General features: G+C 34.4%; 1 protein-coding gene across 1 annotated transcript; it reads right to left on the bottom strand.

Annotated features, from left to right (window-relative positions):
* Positions 1–5,230: 5,230 nt before the first annotated feature.
* On the bottom strand, positions 5,231–17,892 carry LOC131066510 (aspartyl protease family protein 2-like). Its single transcript, XM_059210319.1, has 2 exons — positions 17,559–17,892; positions 5,231–6,414 (listed from the first exon to the last, which is right to left on the bottom strand). Exons 1-2 carry the CDS (start codon positions 17,890–17,892, stop codon positions 5,507–5,509), a joined length of 1,242 nt encoding a protein of 413 aa, XP_059066302.1. The 3' UTR covers positions 5,231–5,506.
* Between the last annotated feature and the right edge of the window lie 5,574 nt (positions 17,893–23,466).

Consider the following 23,466-nt stretch of genomic DNA (forward strand, 5'->3'; position numbering starts at 1 on the left):
TTATTTAATTAATTCATTTATCCTCTTGTAGCCTTATTTCTCATTTAAATAAATACATTTATTTATTTAAATTATCCTTTTTCTAAATTAAATAAATATTTTATTTATTTAATTGATCCCACTTCCTCTATTAATTAAATAAATCTTTATTTATCTAAATAATTCATTAACCTTTTCCACCTATGACACATGTCATTCATCTCTTAATTCATACACTACCTACCCCTCTCATTATTTTATTATTTCTTTTACCTACCCTCTAATCATAGCCGACCATTTATCTTTTACACCTCTCAACTTATCCCTCCATTTCATATAGTGTCTTCTATATAAAGAGATGTTTTCTTCATTATCAAACCCTAACTGACTAACTATTTGATTACTCGACTACACTACGCCTTTGCACTTTTACATGCAATCCCACTTGCAACCACATTTCCGTTCTTTGTTGAGCTCTTGTGCACATAAAATTTGAGAGCAACTATATCAAGCAAGATCAATGGAGATAGGAAGAATGGAGATCCAAACCCTATTGGACATGTGATGGTATAATCTTTGTGATTTCATTTGATTTGCATTGTCTTAGGTAATCTTCATATGTTATGGTGGATCTTTGTTGTTGTTAGGCTATGGTTTTGTGGTTGAATCCATTTCATCTTTCATCATTGTTGTTTCCATTTTCACTGTATACACTGAGAACTCATCAGATTGAGTCAACAAGAGTTAGCACTATGTTCCCACTCTTTAGTTGACAAGAATATTTTCAAATTGCTTAAATCACACACATTAAGCTGTGGCTTCTAGACTTAAAATTGTTAAACACTCAGAATTGATTGACATTCTCAAAGCTTAATATGTTGCTTAATGTGTGGTTTAAAGCTAGCCCAAGATTTTAAACTCTATTTAATACTGCTAAAATTGTTTCTGTAAGTTATAACAAACACTTTTCTAAATTTCCAATACTTGGATTAGCCGCAAGAGTAAGATTACAAAAAAATAACTAAAATGAAACTATGACTAAAATCAGAAGAATATACTTTAGCATCATAATATAGAATCTCCTCACTCATCAGTGGCACTGGCTCACTTATTTTGGCCTCACTTTTATGCCATAATGGGGCTCCATATCAACAAAAATAGTAAGGCTGATAGGAACTATTGGCTACATCAACTACAAGTCTTATGTTAGGCAGATTTGGTTTAAATAATAATCGAATTTTTGGAATGGATCAACAATATCCAAGTGCAAGGAATGGATATTGTCATCACAATCGAGATCGATTATATATAGGCAGGAGAGGTTTGATTATCAGTATAACTCATAGATAAATGTACATGCATTATAACTTCCCTACAATAGTATTCAATGACTGTATAAAAACAGGCCAGCCAAAAAAGCGTTGTTCATAATTAAAAAAAGAAAGCTAGATAATACAATCATAGACAAATTTAATATTTACCTTCAATTATAGTCATTTAGAAAAACATATTCTTCATATAGTCGAACGAGAGCTTATATAGGTATTGATGTTTAAAAGCTTGGAGGCGGCACAGCAGAGGAATATGCAATCATCTAACAACCTTTGCAGCTTTGAGGAGCGTTTCCAAGTTGAGAGCAAGAATGTCTTACTGGTCTGAGCTACGCCACAGCCCAGTAGTAGAATAAGTAAAGGGTGAAGTGTTGTCATTTCTTACTAATCCAGAGATGGATGATTGATAATGTGTGAAGAGGGAAGGAATGAATGATTGATTGATATAAAGGAATGAGCAGTGTGTGGTGGACAAAATTGATGGAGACAATGTTTTGTTTTAAATTTCCATTATTCACAAAGTGCCATGCAAATTATTGTGGGTTTGCCTTCCAGATTTGAGTCTTTGCACGTGCTATCTCAATCTTACACACAACAGAGAGAATCCAGTGCATGCATTATTGTCAACCACGTGCCAAGGGAAGTTTATCTTTTCTAAATAGGATGAATAAGAGGAAAAGGTGGATACGCTACTTACTCTTACAAGGTTACTGTTTTGAGTAGCTAGAAAAAGCAAATGAATGATTTAAGCTTTGCGTTGCTTATCTCGGTCTTACACGCAACTCGTAGATTCCCATACATTTTTTCTTATGAAATGACTTCACTTTAGAAGTTGGAAGGTACAAATTATTTTCTTTTAAGACTTTTGTCCACACTCTTATCAAAGGGCCTTCTTTTTGCGAGCTTAAAAGAGGAAACAGAGGAGTGAGTGATTGATTGATGTGATGAATGGATTTCAAAGGATTTTGATGTATAATATGGTTTTTTATTTATTTATTTTAAATTAAGATTAGAATCTACAATTAAAAACCTTGGAATGTATGGTCGAATGAAATAAAGGATGGAATGTTAGATAAAAAAATGGATTTATATTTTTGTTATTTTATTTTTTATATTTAAACAAGAAAATGAATGGTATAAAGAATTGAATATTGGATTGCGGGTGGATTTGAAGAATCTTATTTTTTATGTTTCAAATTTTGAAAGAGGAAATGAATGATTGATTCATATAAAAGATAGAATATCAGATAGGGGATAGATTTGAAACGTTTTTGATAGATGTATTGGTTTGTCAAGAAAATTTTTGAGACTCAAATTTAAAAGTTGAGTCTCTAATTTTAAGTCTTTAATCTTGTTTTTTTGAGTTTAAAGGAGAAAAGAAATGATTGATTGATTTAAAATATGGATCATTAATTGGTAGGTGGATTTAAAAAAGACTTTGATGGATATGATGTCTTGGCATAAAAATTATTGTGATTGCTATGTTGAGTTTTTCTTATATGATCATGATCTAATTTTTATGTTTGAATTCAGTATTCATAGATCCTAGTTATTAGGGTGAATAAGTTTTGTATGGTTCATCAAATGAGGAAATGGGACATTATCTTAGGACCCTTTCTTACATAGTCTCAAAATTGTTGATGAGAGATACTTTAATTTGATGTTGAATGCTCTTCTCTGATGGATATTTATTTCAAGTTATGATATAACTTTATGTTGGAATTCACAGATTTGCAAGTGTATGTAGAGTGTTCTTATAGTTTGCTCATCAAATCAATAAACACCTTACACAACCTCAAAGGTATGGAAGAGAGAATTTTGAATCTGATGATGAATGTTTTCCTATGATAAAATTTTCTTTCCAGTTCAAAATCTTAAGTTCATGTGGGAGTTCATAGATATATAGTTCTTGTAGAGTGCTTACAAATGGTTCATAAAATGAGGAAATGTAACATTATTTTAGAACACCTTCTTACACAGCCCTAAAGCTGTGGATGTGAGATTTAAATCTACCGATGAACCATTTTTCTTTATTTTGATTTTTTGTTTTCAAGTGTAGATTTTAAGAATAGCTTTAAGATTGCATATTTCATTTACTTATTCTTCAAGTTCCCCTCTCTTTATTTGAACCATAATTAATATGTTTCAGTAGCTAGAATGTTTCAAAATTAACTTCTTTTTTTTTTTTGAAGTGGAAGTTTGTTTATTTGAGCATCAACCAATCTTGTGTAAAAGTATTCTAGATATAATGAAAAATCAAATTATAATCAATAATTTGAGGATGCTATTTATTTTATTTTGTGCAATAAATCTAAATCCATCAGGATATTGATTTTAACAATTTCAATTGTGTTTGGTCATTATCTTTGGAGCGATGTTATCAATGATAATTTGATATTTTCTAAGTGTTTTATCTAAGGCTAAATGACGACATTTGAAAAAACTTAATGTTGGATAATGCAAATTCCAAATGAATTTAGTAATCGCTACTTCTGACATATGCTCTTGTGTCTATGAAGTACTTATTATTTGAATCTTTTGGTTTGAAGTTACGTTGAGGGTTTTGCTGCTGATATTCTTTCAGACAGCATCACCAAGTTTGTATTGGCCATTTGGCCTTCCAACTAGTACAAGAAAAGGCATTCAGTGGAATAAATAATTTTGGCTACCATTTTCCAATCAAATTAGCTCATTCAGTCCAGAATATAATTGGTATTTTACAGTACCATTGTCCACAAATACTGTCTGATTATGCTTAAAATCCCACACAGAATTAGCTGATACAATGTGAAACATGTGGGCAAATGTTACTCGCAAAATAGATTGGTAAAACGTGGAATTGAGTAAATTGAAAATATTTGGCATTTTTTGTCGTTCTCTTTTGATTTGTAATTTTCTTGGAAAGCTTTATCAGCCACATGTGAAGTAAGATATTGAGAACATATATTTGTAGAGAAGTATGATCTACTTCGAGAGACTACTAACCTTTTTTTAATTCTTACTATTTGGACGGGACTGCTCTATAATGGCGTATTATTGGATTCAAGCTTTGAATAGTCTCTTTTTCAACTATAGAACAATTAAACTCCATGCATTAGTAATCATGTGCTTTTAATTTTTTGTATGGTACACTTGACGTTTTGTGGCTTTGTAACTCTTATAGTCAAGCTCTTTCATTAGTAACCATGCTTGTGTTTCTTAAAGTATTCTCTTTAGCAAGGCAACTTCTTGGCTGAAGTGCATTCTCTCAATTCAGGCACTTATTTATAACTTGCCATATTAATTGTGCATCGCAAACATTATGCCTTCTCGCTCAGCCCTGATTCTCCTAATCATTTCTGGTTGTATCAGTCTTATTTTTACAGAATCCATTTTTACAGAAATGTGGTTTAAATGTTAAGCCATATATGACTAAGGTATAAACCCAAAGCGCATATTGACAGAAATTAAACAGAAGTTTGATTAGACTTGTAAAATTCACTGTTTTGTAAATTTGGTCACGTATACGTTGAGTTCAGAACAAATAATACCTTGTTGGGTTTGGAGCGATTCTGAAATCAATCAACTCAAGTCTCTTTCCTTTTCCCTTGATATGCATGTATGTTTAGCCCCTTGTTCTAATTCAGAACTTTTATTCCAACAGGATGCCATAAGTTCAGTCTAAGTAAAGGCCAAACAGCTAAGTCAAGAGTCCTAATGGAGTCCTAATGATAAGGTAGCACGATTATTATATTGATTTTATCAACATACGAAAGTCACCAAGCAATAAGTATAAACTAATCATTTTATTTAGAACATTTAATATATTCAATCAGAGTAATAGTCGTCTAGAAAATCATATTCTTCATATGGTCAAGCTAGATCGAGCTCATATATATTTGATTAAAGTAATAGTCATTTAGAAAACCACATTCTTCATATGATCGAATAATAGCTTATATATATTAGTGATAGTCATTCAGAAAACCTTATTCTTCAAGTAGTCAAACGAGAGCTTATATAGGTAGGGCTGTTTAGAAGCTTGGAGGCGGCACGGCAGAGGAATATGTAATCATCTAACAACCTTTGCAGCTTTGAGGAGCGATTCCAAGCCGAGATGCAGGAATGTCATATACCACTCGGAAGTTGCGCTGCTGGAAATTCCCCAATATAGAAACTCCTGAACCCGAGGAGCTTTTAGGAGGTGCAGCCAAAGCCTAGCATATCACCGACCCCTGCGCACTTTCGCGAATTAAATAATTAGTGGGCGGCAGAGGCACGTCCACATTATTATCAAAATGCAACGTGATCTGAGGCACCTCCACATCCCCCGAAGGAAAATTGAAGCACGCATCGAAGATCGAAAACGAAGCGGCTCGACTGTATTTGGAGAGATGGCGAACGAAAGAGTCTCTCACTGAACTGTAAGCGGGTTCCGCCAGCCGAGTGATAGTTGTTCCCGAGTCTATAATTGTCCCTTTCCCGCTTGATTGCCCCATGGCCGGTACAGCCACGCGGTCTTCTCCAACCGAGACTCCGTTTAACCCCACGTAATAGAACGAAGGATTGGCAGAGTTGGTCAAGAGAGACGTAAACTGCAGTCCGGAGGATGAAAGCGCGGATTTGCCGAGTGCAAGGCAACCCGTGGAAGTGGAAGACGGGATGCAATAAGAGAAGGTTTTCTGGAACAGATTGGCCGTCTGTGAAACAAACGAGAACGACTCCCTGCCAAAGCCTACCAGACCGGGCGTGGAGGTGATTAGCCCAGTCCGAGCTTTGGCACAGCCGAATATAAAGCCTGGCATAGACTGCGAGTCCACGGCCAGCGAGTCCGTTGAGAGCAGCACGAGCACCTGGGATCCGTCGCCGTAGGTCTGTCTAATGCTGCAGTTGTAATTCCCACAGGTTGGAGTGCTGCCGAATGCCTGGCAAGTCTTGGAAGAGCAAGTCAGGTATTTGTAGGTGGATGATCTGGAGGGGTCGAACAAGTTCCCTGAGTCGCAGGGAATCCAGGTGATGTCACTGCCCGTGTCGAGCAATGTGTAGAAGCTCTGCTTAGGCGTGCCGAAGCCCAAATTGATTACGTACTCTCCGTTCTTTACGGCCAACGGAACGCCGGCGTCCTCTTATGTGGTATAGCTAGTTGTCGCTGCTCCCGTTATTGCGCGGTAACGCTGCTCGTCGCCCTTTATTGACTCCAACACCGAGGTCAGCCACGTTGAATCGTTGTTGCGGAAAGGGGAGCACTTGGCTTGGAGATGCATGAGAGGAATGCTTGTGCTCGATTTCCTTGGCTGAGCCGCAGAGCAGTCCTCCTCCTCCTGAGTGTCCTCGCCAGTGAATAGTAAGGGAAATGTTGAGGAGCCTCTGAATTTTATCCATGTCATTGTGTTTAGGTGACCTCTCAAGATTATGCACCATCATTGTGTCATAATGTGTCAAAAATATATTGGTTAGAGTATTGAACTAAGGCTTATGCAAGTATGGTGGAAGACCGTTGAGGGTAGTGTTAGTGTTGGTCTTAATGATAACAACTAATAATTAAGACCTCATGTATAGGGCATGGTGGCCCATTTTTTTGCATGATCAAGAGGATTGGCTATAATTAGAAATGGGTCATTGTAGATAGTGTAGGAATTGTCTAGGCTACAAGTGGATATCAACTAATACAATTACTACATCATTATGTTTTCATACATGTCAATATAAGGGTAGGCCATGAAAGTGTATGTTATAATTATTTGGTTTATCTTATATCAATTTGTAATAAAATATAATTTGTTATACCAATATCTATCACTAGGCAATAATCACCTTGTAATTCTTTAGTGCATAGTTTGCACAATGGTTGGAATATGTAGTTATTTTAGATGAAATAGAATTATTATCAATTGTGAAGTATCATGTTTATAATCCATCACATGTTACTAAGAATTATGAATAAGCTCCCAACTACCTATGATGCTTGAGACAAGTATGGAGGTAGGTAACATCACAAATTTTTTTTATCTAAGAGGGGTTTTCCTTCAACCTAATTATGTTCATTATTAATGTAGGCTTATAAAAATGGATCTTAGGACTCCTTTTAATTATGGACATGAAAATTGTTAAGGGAGAATCAAGGTAGGGTTGTCTAAGAAATGTTTGTTGATTTCTCGAAAGGATTGGACTTAGTGACCTACTTGCCTCAAATGGAAAGCAAGAAAGTATAAATAGAAGGTGTACACATCAAGAGTTTGAGGTATTGTAATATTATTGTAGCAATATTAGTAAAGTGTTGGTTAGTTTGCAAAATGCACATGAAAGTAGTAGAGTGTGTGTTGGAAGTGAATGTATTATATTATGTGAAAGCATTAATTGAAATAGTAAAATAAGAACCAACAAGAAGGGAGAGTTGAGGGTGGTGTCTATATAGGGTAGATGAGTTATGTATTCTAATATATGACAAATTTTCTTGGATAGGTTTCGTTATAAACCCCACTAAATTACTTAAAAATTTACACGTCTATATAAATTTATTTTGCCAAGTATATATTAAATTAAAAAACTGATTATATATTTATATGTGTATGTATCATTTTACATTTAGAATGAATTGATTCTAGATTTTTTATGATAATTGCTTGTATTTCATTACCAAATGTTTATTCTAATTGATATAATTGATGTACATAATTAAAATATATTTTAAAAATTATTTAATATGTAAATAAAAGTTGATCTTAAGTAAATAAATTATTTAATATGATATAATGAATTTCCTCCTAAGTATCACCATCGAAGGGTATGTGATCTTCATCTACAAAGGGAATGAAACAATCTAAAATGGGATCCTCTAGTAATGGAGAGATATGAGGGTCTCCATGGATCTCCTAAAGTCTATTCCAAAGTGTGTGGGGAAAATCAATATCCAATGCAATACACATAGAATCATGATCTTGATACTAGATCAAATCACTCCTACATGGTCAATGATGTTACACCAAGATTATATATTTTCTACTGTTTCTAGTTTAGGTATGACTCCATACATAAAAGGAAAATGATTAAACCACCTAAAACTTATGAAGATACCATTTTACAAAAGAATCATAGTTATCCCTTTCTAATTTTACCACAAAAGGATGAATAGAGAAACTTATGATGCCTCCTCAAATAAAACCTTAAAAAATCAATAAAATCAATACATATAAAACATATCAAACAAATTCATCTCATGTAAGACGGTCATTTTCAAGTGCCAATATGTCTAAGTAAATGACTAGAATGTGAAATCACAAAAAATGGTCATTTATTCAAGCTTCAACTTAGTGTAGTACTACTAGTAGTACATGTATTGACAAGTTCATAGATATAACTTATGACTTTAACTTATGATTATTTTTATGATTTTGATGGAACTTATACTAATTCATCTTTAGATGTTAAAAAGTATTGTTTGAGTTGCATGGGCATTATGATGTTTTATTTTGTATAATTTTTCTTATACTTTGATTTAAGTGGATAATATTTCTTAAATGATGCTTATTATTACCCACCTGTTAATAATATTATAGATCTATGTGAGTTTCCTTTTTTAATATTTAAGTTGCTAAATTGTATTTAATTATAAGTTTTTTTGGAAGGTGAAATGTAAATTAAATAGTTTGTAATTGTAAATTTTCATGTTTGTAATTGTAATTGTAAATTTTCAAGTTTGTAAATTTTCATGTTTGTAATTGTAATTGTAAATTTTCATGTTTAACATATTTAGGTATGATGTTACTCTTGAATTCATTCATAAATGCGTGAACACTAACTTTTTCAGTGATTAGATCGCATCGTTTTCCAACCTTTCCATCCTTCAATGGATACTCAATAGTTTTAAATCTTTTAACATCAATTAATTATTGTCCAAAATCATTTGAAAGATTTTCATGCAAACATTCATCCAACAATGCAAGATTGCCACGTATATCACATGCACCAGAAACACATGCATTGAAAAGGAAATTTTGTTCATTTCGTGGGTTGCAAAACAAACTTGAAATAAACTCCTTTATAGTTTCAGGTGGTATATTTATACCACATTCTTGGAACATAGCATTACTATGCATGGTAACACGTATATATCGAAATACATCATAATGGTAGTGAAATTGAACATGAGTTTTGCAACAACATGTGACTCTTTCCTTGTTAATTCGAACATACCAAGGTTTACACTTTTCAAAAGACCTTTGACAAATGCTAATAGTCAACACTTTATCATCCAAAATTTTTTTATACAATTCAGTTTGAGTCATGTCCAATAGGTGTTTTGGATGTAGATCACAAATTTTTGACCCAACTCTTAATTTAAGAACATCTCTAACATTAGGTGATACTCTCGTATTATCGTACCAGAATTTTTCGATCAAATTTTTGACTTCACCAGTAAGTTTCATATCAGACCTTGGTAGTCTACCATTAAAAGTCCACAATTTGTTTGCCGGATCACTTTCAAAATTAACTCTTCTTTTTACAGCTCTTGACAAAGTTTTGTGATGAATATTAAGATATCCACTTATGTTACTCATCATTCTTTTATTAGAAGTTGTTTGGCTTACTAAAGCTATTGTTATTGCCCATTGTGCCGCATTTTTATCTTTAGAATGACTTTTCTTTCCAATTGTATCAAAGGTGCTAGCAACAATCAATACAACTTGTTTTAAAGACTCCTCCTTCTTCTTGGGTTTGACATAAAATCCTAACTTCTTCATCACTTTTCATATTTTAGTCATTTTAATTAGTTGTACCATTAATTGACATTGAAACCCAAATTTCTTATTATAAAAAACATGTCTAAAAAATCTATTTGCATGTGTCTTAATCTGTCTCCATGAAACCAAGCCAGGAAGGTTGTTTAGTACATCACTTTTAATTTCAAAATTTTCATTCATTTGACTATCATTCAAACATGTTTCATTTTCAATTGGTGTTTCCATGTCTACATACACATTATTGGTTTTAGTTGCAGGTGGATTTTCAATTTCATTTGTAGTTTCAAATTTGGTTTCAATTTCAGTTTCAAGTTGAGATCTAGTTTTAGTTGGGGTTTCAATTTGGATTTCAATTTCACTTTCAACTTGACTTCTAATTTCATTTGGGGTTTGATTTTCAATTAGAATTTCATTTAATAAGTAACCTGCTTCTACTAAATCATGAGAAAAAACATAGGGCTATGAAGACATACCTGTATCCAATAATGGATTAGAAGATGCACCTGAATTAAATGGTTCTATTGTGTTTCCTTTGTCAGCATTTATGGTCTCATTGATGTTCTCCTCTTCTAAAATGATTGTGGAACTTGAAGCTCCTTGTCTCATTCTTGATCTTCTCTCTCATTAACGCATTGCCTCCTTCTCCCTATTTGCTGCAATCTCCTCAGTTGTCAAAACCTTCCTTTGCCTCTTCCTGCATTGATTTGATCCCATGGCTACACCAAAATTTGAATTCAAATCAATCTCCTTACCAAATCCACAATAAGACAAACAAAGAGAATGATTAATCAAAACATTCTCTTTGCAGATCGTACCTATCAGCCAATGATTGAAAAATCATTCAATCATTGAGATTTGTGCTTGTGGGCCAGATTCTGGGCCCAATGGATCTTTTCAGAAACGGGCGCCCGTTTCACTTTCAACGGTACAGAGCGAAACGGGCACCCATTTTTTAAAATTAGGGGCAGGAAACATTCCTTATCTTTTCTTTTTGCTTCGGGATAGGCTTGGTCTCACCAAGCCTATGCTTGGACCTCCAAAAAAATGACTAAGGTAAATCGACATCAGATTTCTACCTTGGCCTGATTTTTTGAGGGCCTTTCTGATTGAATTTTTTGACGAAATGAAAACCCATTAGAGTTTTCAGTGTCTTGATTTCAGAAATGTAAATTTTATAGTGATAAGATTACTTTTACTATTTTTTTATTATTTATTAATCAAAAGTGGAACCTAAACCTAAAATACCAAGGTTCACTAAAACTTTAATAACCTTTTGGTTTTTAGGATTTTAGAAAAATAAATTATATGGCATCAATCTACATACAATTATTTTGAATATTAAAAAAAAAAATGGAAAAATATGAAATTTTCATCAAATTATGGTGGTCGTACACCCGATGTTTTGAAAATATACTTTATTGTTAGTTAAAAATTAATAAAAAAAAAATCTATTCAATAAAAAAATAAGAAAAAATATTCTCATCAATATTTGGTGTCTTAGGTATCATTTCCCAAAAGGATTTGCAAAAATTCATTTATTTGCATCAAAAAAGGGTGGTCATACACATGCGTGGTATGGTCCTGAAACAGGCATTTTGAAAAACTGGTTTTTAAACATGCCTACTAAAAAGGGATTTCTACCATGTGGGTATTAAAATAAATTACATATTTGAAAAGTAGACTCTGAGCACTACAATTTCTATTACTGAAGTTTTTTGAGATTCAATCTCTAAGTGTATCAAATTTTGACATCAATTGACATAAAATTTGAAAAACAGAGAAAACACTTCCACTTTTTGCCCAAAAGTGGGACTCAACTTCTTGCAGCCACCCTATTATAATTTTTTAATTTATTTTAATTTGTCTAAAAAAAATTTCAAGATTATTTATTTATTAAGTTAAAATGAAATTTTAATTATTTATGTATTCTTATGGAATTACAAATAATAATTAAAATATATTTATATTAATCTAACTTGTATTTTTGCCTTATTGATTTTTTTTAATTCTAGAGTAATTAAATATTTGAAATTTATTTTAATTTGTCTAATAAAATAAATTCCAACTTATAACCTAAATTAAACGTTTAGAACAAGAGAGCAAGATAGAGCAACTAATATTGATTAGTCATTTCATACCAATAATTTATAGATAGTTTTGTCCTTGAAGAGTTATACTAAGGGTAACATGTCATTTGATTATTATCTCCATCTATATCTCTCTCTAGGCTATCTATATCACCTTACCTCTCCTTGTATCTCTCTCTTTGCCCCCTCTATCATTCCCACTATATCTCTCTCTGTATCTCTCCCTTTCCCCCTCTCGCTCCCTCTTTTTATATATCTCTACTTCTATGTCCTCTTTCTCCCTCTCTCCCTCACTATGTCTATTTATATATTTTAATCCCTCTATATCTATCTCTTTCACTCACACACATTCCATATTTCTCCTTCCTTATCTCTATCTCTATATCTCTCTCATTCACACAAACACTTACTCTCTATTTCTTCCTCTCCCTTGCTATCTCTATCTCTATCTCTTATACATTCCTCTTCCCTCATCTCTCCCACTCTCTCTCTATATCCCTCTCTATCTCTTCACATATCACTTCCTATATCTTTATCTTTCTATCTCCATGTTTCCCTCTCCCCCTTTCCATTTCCTTCCATATCTTCCTCTCTCTCACCACCTTTATATTTTATAAGTTATATCTATTATCTCTCTCCTTTCTACCCTTATCTCCATATCTTTCTATCCCTATACACCCCTCTCTCCATCTTTCTATCTTATCTCTCCATGTCTTCTTCTCTCCCTATTAGTCCCTCTTTTTATATCTCTACTTCTACTCTTTCTAAACATACACTCCCTATTTCTCCCTCCCTATTTTTATTAGTTTTATCTCTCTATATTCTCCCCTCCCTATCACTCTCCCCCTTTCTAAGGTCTAAACCTTTTTATCTATTACTTGTCTTTGTCACCTTATATCTCTCTCACTCTTGCCCCCTCTATCTCTATCTCCATACATCTATATACCCCTCTAAATCTATATATTATTATCTCCACCTCTCTCTCTCTCTCTCTCTCTCTCTCTCTCTCTCTCTCTCTCTCTCTCTCTCTCTCTCTCTCTCTCTCTCTCTCCCTCTCCCATACCTTCCTCTCTCTATCTTCCCCTCCTCTCCAATTCTCCCCATCTCTCCCTCCCTCATTCACTCTCTATCCCCCTATCTATCTCCTTATCTCTATCCATCTCTCTCTTTCTCTTCATGTACATCTCTACATCTCTCTATTTCTCTTCCAATATCTATGCATCTCTCCCTCTATCTCCACCTATTTCTCTCACCCTCTTTCCATCTCTATTTGGCTATCCCTAGATCTCTTTGTTTGTCAATCTCATTGTATATCTCCCCCGCTCTCCCCCTCTCTCTATATGTCCTTAGATATCTATCTCTCACTTTATCTCAGCATCTATTTATATGTATCTCTCCCTCTTCATTTACATATCTCTCTCTATCACTTCCCCTATATCCCCCTATCTTTCTATCTCTGTATCTCCTTGTACCTCTCTCTATCTTTGTATCTATTTTCCCTCTTCCTCCCCCTATTCTCTAGACATGCCTCCTTTTATCTCTCTCTCTCTCTCTCTCTCTCTCTCTCTCTCTCTCTCTAGACCTCTATTTATCTATATCTCTTTTCCTCTCTATATCTACTCTCCCTATCACTTATTTCATCTATCCCTCTAACTCAATCTAGTTATCTTTATCTCTCTCTACCACTATACCTCTCCCTCTCTTTATATATCACTTACTATCTCTATCTTTTTATCTCTCTTTCTCTCTTTTTATTTTTCTTTTCCATTTTTATCTATTCCTATCCCCTCTCTCTTTTATCTCTCCATATTCCTCTCCTTATTCTCCATCTTTGTCTCCAACTCTATTTATATCTCTATCATCTTCTTCTCTATCTCTATCTTTATCTCTTTACCCATCTCCGTATCACTCTTGCCCCCTCTATGTCTCCCTCCTAGCACTATCTCAACCTCTCTCTCGCTCTCAACATGTGTTGTTGGTAATGAAACTTGATTTTCTTCTCAATTTAAATTTTTTGTTTCAATTATGATTGGAACGATATAAGTGGATGCATAGTTAATTTGAAGCTATCACTTCTCTAATGAGAACTTTGTTGCACAAACAACATTATGACCGAAAAAGTGACCTTATGTATTACCCAATTATATGCAAAAAAATAGACCAATGTTTTTCCTAATTCACCTTACACACCTCTTTCGGCATACCCGTTGCACACTAAGGTGCAATTGCTAGTTTTAATTTTTTTAATGCATGCAAATCATTTCATATTCTAAGATAAGACTCTAAAAAATATATTTTTAAATCTAGATTTAAAAGAAACTTCTAATTTAAAAATTTATTTTTTAAAATTTAGATTTTAAAAAACCATCATTTTTTTCATGCAAATCATTTCATATTCTAAAATAAGACTAAATTCTAATAAATACTAACCATATGAAATTAATTAATCTATACTAAAAGATAAAGATTTACATAAATTTTATTTATAAAATATAGATATAATAGTTTAATTTTTGTGAGAGGATAGAATGAGCACTATATTGTTGATGATTTTATCAACATATGAGAAGTAATTAAGTATAAACTAAACCTTTTATTTTGAGGAACACTTAACATATTTCATTAAAGTAATAGTCATTTAGAAAACCATACTTCTAATTAGCCAATAGGCTATTTTTAGGGTGGGAAAACCCACTGAAAAAGACTTATGTCGGAAATTTTCTATCGAAAAAGTCTCACACCGGAATGTTTCATGCGGGAATTTTTTTTTTCAATGCTTGCCACATTTGAATCGGTTCTGATCCCAGCCACATCTGAATCGGTTCTGATGCCTGCCACATCTGAATCGATTTCTTTTGGCTGGAGATTCAATTAATAAATCATTGCTTAATTAATAATGACTGACTGAAAATTATGAAATTAAAAAACCTTCTTTTGATTCCCAAATCCTAGTGTGCACTAGATTATTGGTAGCCACTCCACATTGTTATAAACAATTTCACATGTTATTGCCCTTATTTGAACACTTAGAAAAACTTAATGTAAAAGCTCAAACCATGAACATTGCACAGGTCACTTATCTCATGTTCCCATGCAACTGCTTAACTCTATTTTCTGCTTAAATTTAAGCAGTTAAGTGTTCCCATGCAACTTAAAAATTGTCAAAAAAGGGATAATTTAGAATCTTTCCCTATTTTGGTGGAGCAGCTATTGTTTAGGAATTAGAAATCAGCTATGGAACAAAAAGAGGGGCTGGAAATAAGGAGTGGTTGCTTATTAACAAAAATGCCACATGGCTCCACAATTTTCTTTCCCTCTTTTTTAAAAGATTTTATTTCTTTTTTTTCCCAAATTTTAAGTGCACAAATTAGTATTAATGCTATTAATACAAAGTTAAGATGTTTTTCTTAAAAATAAGTAGCAAAGATAAATATTCATGGGGTCAGCTGCTTCACAAATAATCCCTAAAAATATTGAGCACCAACTACTAACCAAAATAAGCTAAGCAACCACATGGGAACATGCCCTTATGCAAAGCTATTTTATTTACAAATGGTTTAAAACAACAATGGCATTTGGTGGTGAGATGAGCAAGAATTATTTTTTAGGTTTCTTACATTTTTATTTCTAAATTGAGTCAAAGTAGTTTATCTTTGTAAGGGGGAGATTAGGCATATAGAGTAATGTCAATTATCATTTAAAAAATATATTATAAATAATAATTTATAAGAAAATGTATTCTAAGTATAGATTGATTTTAATATTTAATAAGATGATTATTATTATTATTTTTAGATATAAATTTTAATTTTTAATTTATGTTAGTATTGCAAAAAACATTAAAAAATTACAATCTATGATATTATTTCTAATATTTTTTTAATTTGACCAAATTTTTTAGAGCTTATGATATTATTGTAAAATATTTGTAGATTATGAGTTACAAATGTTGCAATATTTACATTGTAATAATAATATAAGATAGTATAATGATATTGTTATTGAATTTCTATGTTAATATGTATATGAAATTAAGTTATATCTATATGAAATATGAACATTCTATACGGAAGTAACATGAGATGATATTGGTTGATGATTTTCATTAAGTGCAATAATAAGGCCGATAGTAAAATATACTCTAAATAATATATTAGAGGGTACAAATATTAGAAAATGTTTATGTATTGGATTATTTAAAAATTAACATGAATATCACATTTACTATCATATATAACTTTTTTTTAAATACTAAATATATAAACAAGAGAAATTGAATTTTGTACTATAACACAATTTAATACATACTCACCTCTTACAAAAAAAACTAACTTTGGTTTGTGGATGTACTATAAAACTTCTTAGACTTGCCCTAAGGAACATGAGCAAAAGAGAAATTGAATTATGTACTATAACACAATTTGATACATATTCACCTCTTACAAAAATATTAAGTTTAGTATGTCAAACCAGTGGACACTATTAGAAATTGCTAGAATCTCAACCACTTATATTAATTATTTCAAAATATATGATTTAATTGTATACAAGATGAAAGGCCAAGCATTTGGGACACATATACAAAGGTTACTTTGGAGCTCAACCATTAAAGAACTAAGAAATCAATGTGTGTAAGGCTCTTAGAGCTCATTTATGAAGAGCAAGATTTGGTTATAAATTGACACAAAGCCCTTTATTTATAAGAAAATTCTTAGTCCACAATAGAACTTCCCTCCAAGACGTCAAGCGTTGTTGGAGTACCTTGGAGATTGATGAAGATACTCAACTTTAAATTCTAACTCTTTGCTAAATAGATGCATTCAGTAATTGTGTTCACTTTTATAGACTTTGATGGCAATTCAAAGGAGTGGTAGAGAATGGGGGTGGAAGATTTGGGTTGCTAAGAATGAGCCATGTAAAATTCACTTTGTCCAAAAACATTCCCATAACTTATGGCAATTGCAAGTTTTACTTCAATTATATAAAATACATGAATTCAACTCTCTCAAACTTTCTTACACAGAAACCATATAGAGTCATCTGCAAAAGATTAGCATCAACAACAAAAAAACAAATGTAATCAATTTCTTAAGTTAGTGATTTTTTATATTTTATTTATTTATATTTAATTTTTTATACTTCAAAATCAATTTATTTACATTATAAATACTTATAGCTAATAAAGAAACAATTCTATACTCTTCAATATAATATTCAAACTATTTAATACTATATCTATAACCTTTGCACCTTCTTCTCGTGCAAGTGCTAGCGAAGTATAAACTAAATCTTTTATTTAGAGGAACACTTAATATTTCATTGAAAGTAATAGTCATTTAGAAAACCATACTTCTTCGTATCGAGTGCTTATTTACGTAGAGTTTAGCACTGTATGAGAGGAATATGCAATCATCTAAAATTTGATTAGAGCGAATATTTGCCATCACAGCTTTCAGGAGCTATTCCAAGTCGTGAACCAGGAACATCATAAACTATTCGGAAGTTGTGCTGCTGGTAACTCCCCAATATAGATGTTGTCGAAACTGAGGAGTTCGCAGGTGGAGGCGCGAAAGCCAAGCATTGCACCGACCCTTGCTCATCCACAGGAATTAAAACATTAATCTGCTGCAGAGCCACATCCACATTATTATCAAAATGCAACGTCATCTGAGGCACCTCCACATCTGCCGAAGGAAAATTGAAGCACGCATCGAAGATATTGTACGAAGCAGCTCGACTGAGATTAGAGAGTTGACGAACCGTAAACCGGTTCATCTTTTGACAACAGCGACATCCTGCCGGCACCGCAAAGCGGTCTTCTCCAACCGAGATTCCGATTAACCCCACGTACTACAAGGAAGGGTTGGCATCGTTTGACAACAGGGACGTAAACTGCAAGCCAGGGGAGGAAAGGGCGGCTATCCCTAGCGCAAGGGAGCCCGTCGATTAAGGAGACGGGAGGCAATAAGAGAAGGTTTTCTAGAACAGATTGGCCTTCTGTGAAAAAACAACAGCGACATCCTGCCAAAACCGACCAAACCGGGCGTGGAGGTGATAAGTCCTGTCCGAGCCTTGGCGCAGCCGAAAATAAAGTCGAGCATGGACTGCGAGCCCACGGCGAGAGAGTCCGTTGACATGAGTTCCTTCACCTCGGATCCGTCGCCGTAGGTCTGGGTAATGCTGCAGTTGTAATTCCCACAAGTTGGAGTGCTACCCAGTGCTTGACACGCCTCCGAAGAGCAGTTGAGGAATTTGAAGGTGGATGACTTGGAGGGGTCGAAGATGTTTTCTGTGCAATCGGCGAAGGGAATCCAGGAGATGTCACTGCCAGTGTCGAGGGACATGTAGAAGCTCTGCTGGGGCGTGCCGAAGCCCAGATTGATTATGTAGTCTCCGCTCTTTGAAGCCAAAGGGACGTTGGCGTCCTCTTGTATAGTAAAGCTCGTTGCTACTCGCGTTATTGCGCGGTAGCGTTGGACGCCGCCCTTTATTGAGTCCAACATCGTGGTCAGCCACGTTGAGTCGCTGTTGCGGAAAGGGGAGCACTTGGCATTGATGTGCATCAGAGGAAAGCTCGTGCTCGATTTTCTTGTCTGAGGCGGAGAGTATAACTTCTCTGCGTCCTCCTGGGTGAATAGTAAGCGACTCCCTTTTACATGCCTGCTCGTTTGAGCTACGCCACAGGCCAGTAGCAGAAAATGTAAGAGATGAAGTTTCGCCACCTCTTTACCAGAGAAGCAATCTAGAGAGGGTCGATGATAATTTGTGAAGAGGAAACAAAATGAATGGTTGAAGTCTTTGAGTCGTGTATTTCATTCTTAAACGCAACTCAGAGATTCCCATGCATTATTTCTTGCGAAAAGACCAATACTTTCGAGATTAAAACGTACAATTGAGAATTTTTAGGACTTTTGACCACGCTTTCATCGAAGGGCCCTACTTTTACGAGCTTCAAAGGCTGTAGCTATTCTGGGTCCAAAACGGCATGCCTCCATATGATGCCGAAGGCATACCTTTCAAGTACGGCAGGTCCATGAGAGCGATGTTCCTGGGACCCACAGATGACATGGAGATCCTCGCAGCTGCGATGACGTGGATGATGTTGTTGTTTTGAGTTTGACGGAAAAGCTTGCTCGCGGTTAACACTTTCCCGACCGTTGTCACCGCGATGTGACGGTTACATCGGGCGAGGCGGTTAACAGACCACCGGCCAAGCGTTTTACATTTTCGATGACTGCCAATTTCGATTTTGCCACGTGGCAATTTGTTTGGCTAATCCACTTTATTGCATCGACGAGTCGACTAACATGACTAACATCGGGCGGCGATCACGTGTTATGGGCACAGTTTTCAATTCATTTTTTTTTAAATTTTGAATGAAAACTCGATTTCGCGAAAATTTGAAAATATATTTCATTTGGTAGCTGCATGCAGAACGCAGTGGTGGAGGCGAAACAAAATATTCGACCGTGGAAATTCAGGGTGTAAATTCATGTGCCCGGTTGAATCATTGAGCGAAGGAGCTGCGCTTCAATTGTAGTTAAAGGTATGCATTCTTAAAATATGCGTGGCTCCGAAGGGGAGGAGAAAGCCGACCGCATGCATAGCCCAAGTTGTCTGGGTATATTGTTAGTCGTATTGTTATCGCCTGTTAACACGCGGTTTTTTTTAATGTGCAGGGAGGAGGTATCGAAGCGTACAGGGGGTGGTACGATTGAAGATTTTTGTGTAGGGTTATGGCAGCATCAGTAAATTCAAACCCTAACAAATAAAGACAGTTTTATGATTCCTTCGTCAACCCAGTGTTTGAAATTGTAAATTTTTATATCATTTTTGTATCTCAAAGGTGGTTGTGAGCGTGCCCTCAGGAGGTGTGAAGAGGACATCGATTTGGGTGGAGGCTTAGGCAGTTGCAGTAATTTGAAACCCTAAGACATTCAATAATTTTTTTTTTATTTCCTGTGTCATTTTGTGTTCTGTCTATGTAAATTAGGCATCATTTTGTAGCATGGTCATGTCAGGATACCAAGGTTTCCTATTTGATTGTTGACGACTGATTTTTGAGATTTTGCTGAAAACTGTCAGGGTTTGCATTGTTTGTTTGTGGTTTGGTGTGTGTTAGTGTGTGTGTGTGTATATATATATATATATGAATATGAAGCAATACACACACACACACAAACATGTCCTCTACAATATAGAGGAAAACAACAGAATTAAACATAGATAAAAGAAACTATGGAAATATTATGCTCTGTTTCCATTATTCTTAGGTGCTCATTAGAAAAAAAAAAGAAAACCTATAGTCCCATAAATCCCCCTTCAACAATGAACCGGAATAGACGGAGGCTGCTTCAACAAGGAGCCCTTCAACAATAATGTTTTCGTTCGTGCATTAGTCTTACTTTTTCCACCTTAGGCAAATAAAAAAGGCGCCATGTTTGCTATCATCAAACAAACAACAGATCAACTCCTAAACAAGAGCAGGTCACACACAATCAAAGAATGGTTGCATCAACCAGTCAACAACCTAATTTTGAGGAGTCTGTTTGCAGCAAAAGGCAAACCATAACATGTAAATGAGGTCAAGACCAAGTAAAAGAAGCTCAATTTGAAACAAAACATTTTACCTCACTTTGTCTTTCATGTAGCTATTAGGTGTCTGCCACTTGTATTTGCATATATATATTTATTCTCGGACATGTATGTTGATGCATGTCATTGGTACAATATGTCCTTTTTGGAGCCAGAACATGTATGTCGATTCATGTCGTTGTTACAATCTCATTTTGAAGCCAGAATAGACATGTCTGACACAAGTTGGAAGCACCTAATCACACTCAAAAAGTGCAAAATAAACATATATGCATATATATGTGGGAGGCTATCTGTATTGTGGCTCAACAGTGGACGTATCATACCAACAACATGCATCGACATATATTTCCAAGACATGCATACCATGCCAACTTCTCGTGGTGCTCCACCCCATGGTATGTGATGTGGAGTTGTTGAATTCTCGGTTTCAGTCCTCGGCGCCCATGCAAAATTATGTGGAAATGAAGGAGCATGGCTACAGGATGGTTGCGACATGCTTCGTGGTTACTACCAGTTTATTGTGCATAACATGCACATTAAAAGCTTGTGAATGAAGGAATCGCATTTGGAGGGCATCCTGGCAGGAAGAAGAGGTCGCGGGCTGCAAAAACTTGGTACTTTTGTCAGAGAAAACACTAGCACAAAACTCAAGTTACTCTCGTAGTGGGATGCCTCTATTGTGGCTACAAAAAACAAAATGGGGGGACTAACACCCCATGTTTGTGGCAGGTTTTTAATCGTAGGTTTTGCATTTGATGGTTGCTTTTGTCTAACACAACACTGTTAGTCTGTATGATTTTTCTATTTTAGAACCAGAAGAGACACAACCTGTTGGACCAATGTTCATGTACGAGTTGTGATTTGATGTAGCTAACAGCGATAAAGCCAAAGGCTAACACGCGATGCAATTTACCATAGGAGATGGAGTTAGTCAATAACAAGGCTTGAGAATAGACAAATGGTACTGCGTGTTAGTGACATGTTATCCAGTTGCATCCATTGAATGTAAAATATAGTGTTAGTCGTATTGTTATCGCTTGTTAACATGCGGGTTATTTTTCATGTGCAGGGAGGAGGTATCGTAACGTTGATTTTGAGTCTAAGCTACATGTTAGTCAAACCATATCATTGATTTCGAGTCGGAATAGAGGTGTCTATCCTTGAGCACACAACAATAGTACAAAAATAGGTGGTTGATATAGACAACTCTTGTATAGCTCTGGTACTATGGCAAGTTGACATATATAATTTAGGTGATATAAATTAGTTAGTGGTAGTCTATATTGGATGTTAAACTGCAATTTCATATATGAACATGTAGGTTCCTTTTTTGTCTTTTGAAATGCATGTACTTCCCAATGTAGACTACCAGTAACATTAGTTATCCATGCAGGTTGTTGATTTTCAAGGACTATTGAGTAGTCCCCCGGCAAACATCCAAACGTTCCCAAGTTGTTGCTCTATCTCCCTTGTTTAAAACTACTTGCACGATAATGTCCCCTTATTAATAATCTTTGGGCTTGTGCAACTTTTTGAAAGGTGCTTGTTATATATATATATATATATATATATATATATATATATATATATATATATATATATATATATATATATATATATATATATATATATATATATATATATATATATATATATAGTTTGTTGTATATAATTTTTTTTATGCAATACAAATGTATGTATAAATTTTAGTTCTTGATCATGTAATATTAATGTCCTTACTTTTACTAAATTTGATAATAACGAAAATGAACAATGCAATTGGCTGATGCGTTTTATTATATGCTATAGATGCACCATATTAGACAATAAGATATAATTTTTGAACCTGAACGTAGTACGATTGTTATTTATGGATCTTCGAGTCATGAAACCAGCGTTGAATATATGAACCACAAATCCTGATTCTTGCGAACTATGTGTTATAAATTTGTATATATTTTGTTGATTTGCATGAGAGTATTAATGATCGTAGTGTATTTGTATTTCTAGATTATTGATGTTCATGATGTTTGAGAAGTAAATGTGTTTGATGATCCAACTCCAATCTAAAATGTGATTTGGGCTTCTGTTTGAGGTGTCTCGGGTTGGCATGACGAACTCCTCATGTGTCTGTCCTTCAGAGTGTTTTTTTCTTTTTTCTTTTCGTAACTTAAGAGTACGTTTTTAATAAATAGTACTCTTCCCATGTCAATAAAGAGATGGAAGCTTTAGAATAGACACTCGTTTCAAAAGACTTGTGTCTTTTGAAAAATGAATTGGAGGTCTCTGTACACATTAATTATCGTGAAAGACTTTGTTAATGGTAATGAATTGTTGTTTATTCTCTGACATAGATTGACCATCTTAATTGCTGCACACTCGTTTTACAGCATTGAGTTTGCAATTAGCGGCTGCGATTGACTAACCTATCGATAACACGTTATAGGAAAGGTTCGTTTTGGAACCGGAATAGACACAACCGATCCGTTAAGCGTGTTTTGCATCCTTCTTTATCAATCCTTAAGAAAGTCTAGTTTTTGTGTTGTATTTTGGATGGGGAGAACACAGGAAGCCTTTTTAACAGCGTTGGCGATGGATCATAGTCATTATTTCATTGCAATTGCAACCAAATATGTTCTAGAGTGGAATGTCATGGATAGTTTATGGCTAAACTATTAGTTGGGTTGTACATAACACAACGACATGCTGACTTTGTATTGGAATGTGGGCATAACCAGTCGTGTGTTGGTT

This window comes from Cryptomeria japonica, chromosome 8, assembly GCF_030272615.1.
Source record: "Cryptomeria japonica chromosome 8, Sugi_1.0, whole genome shotgun sequence".
Lineage (NCBI taxonomy): Eukaryota > Viridiplantae > Streptophyta > Pinopsida > Cupressales > Cupressaceae > Cryptomeria > Cryptomeria japonica.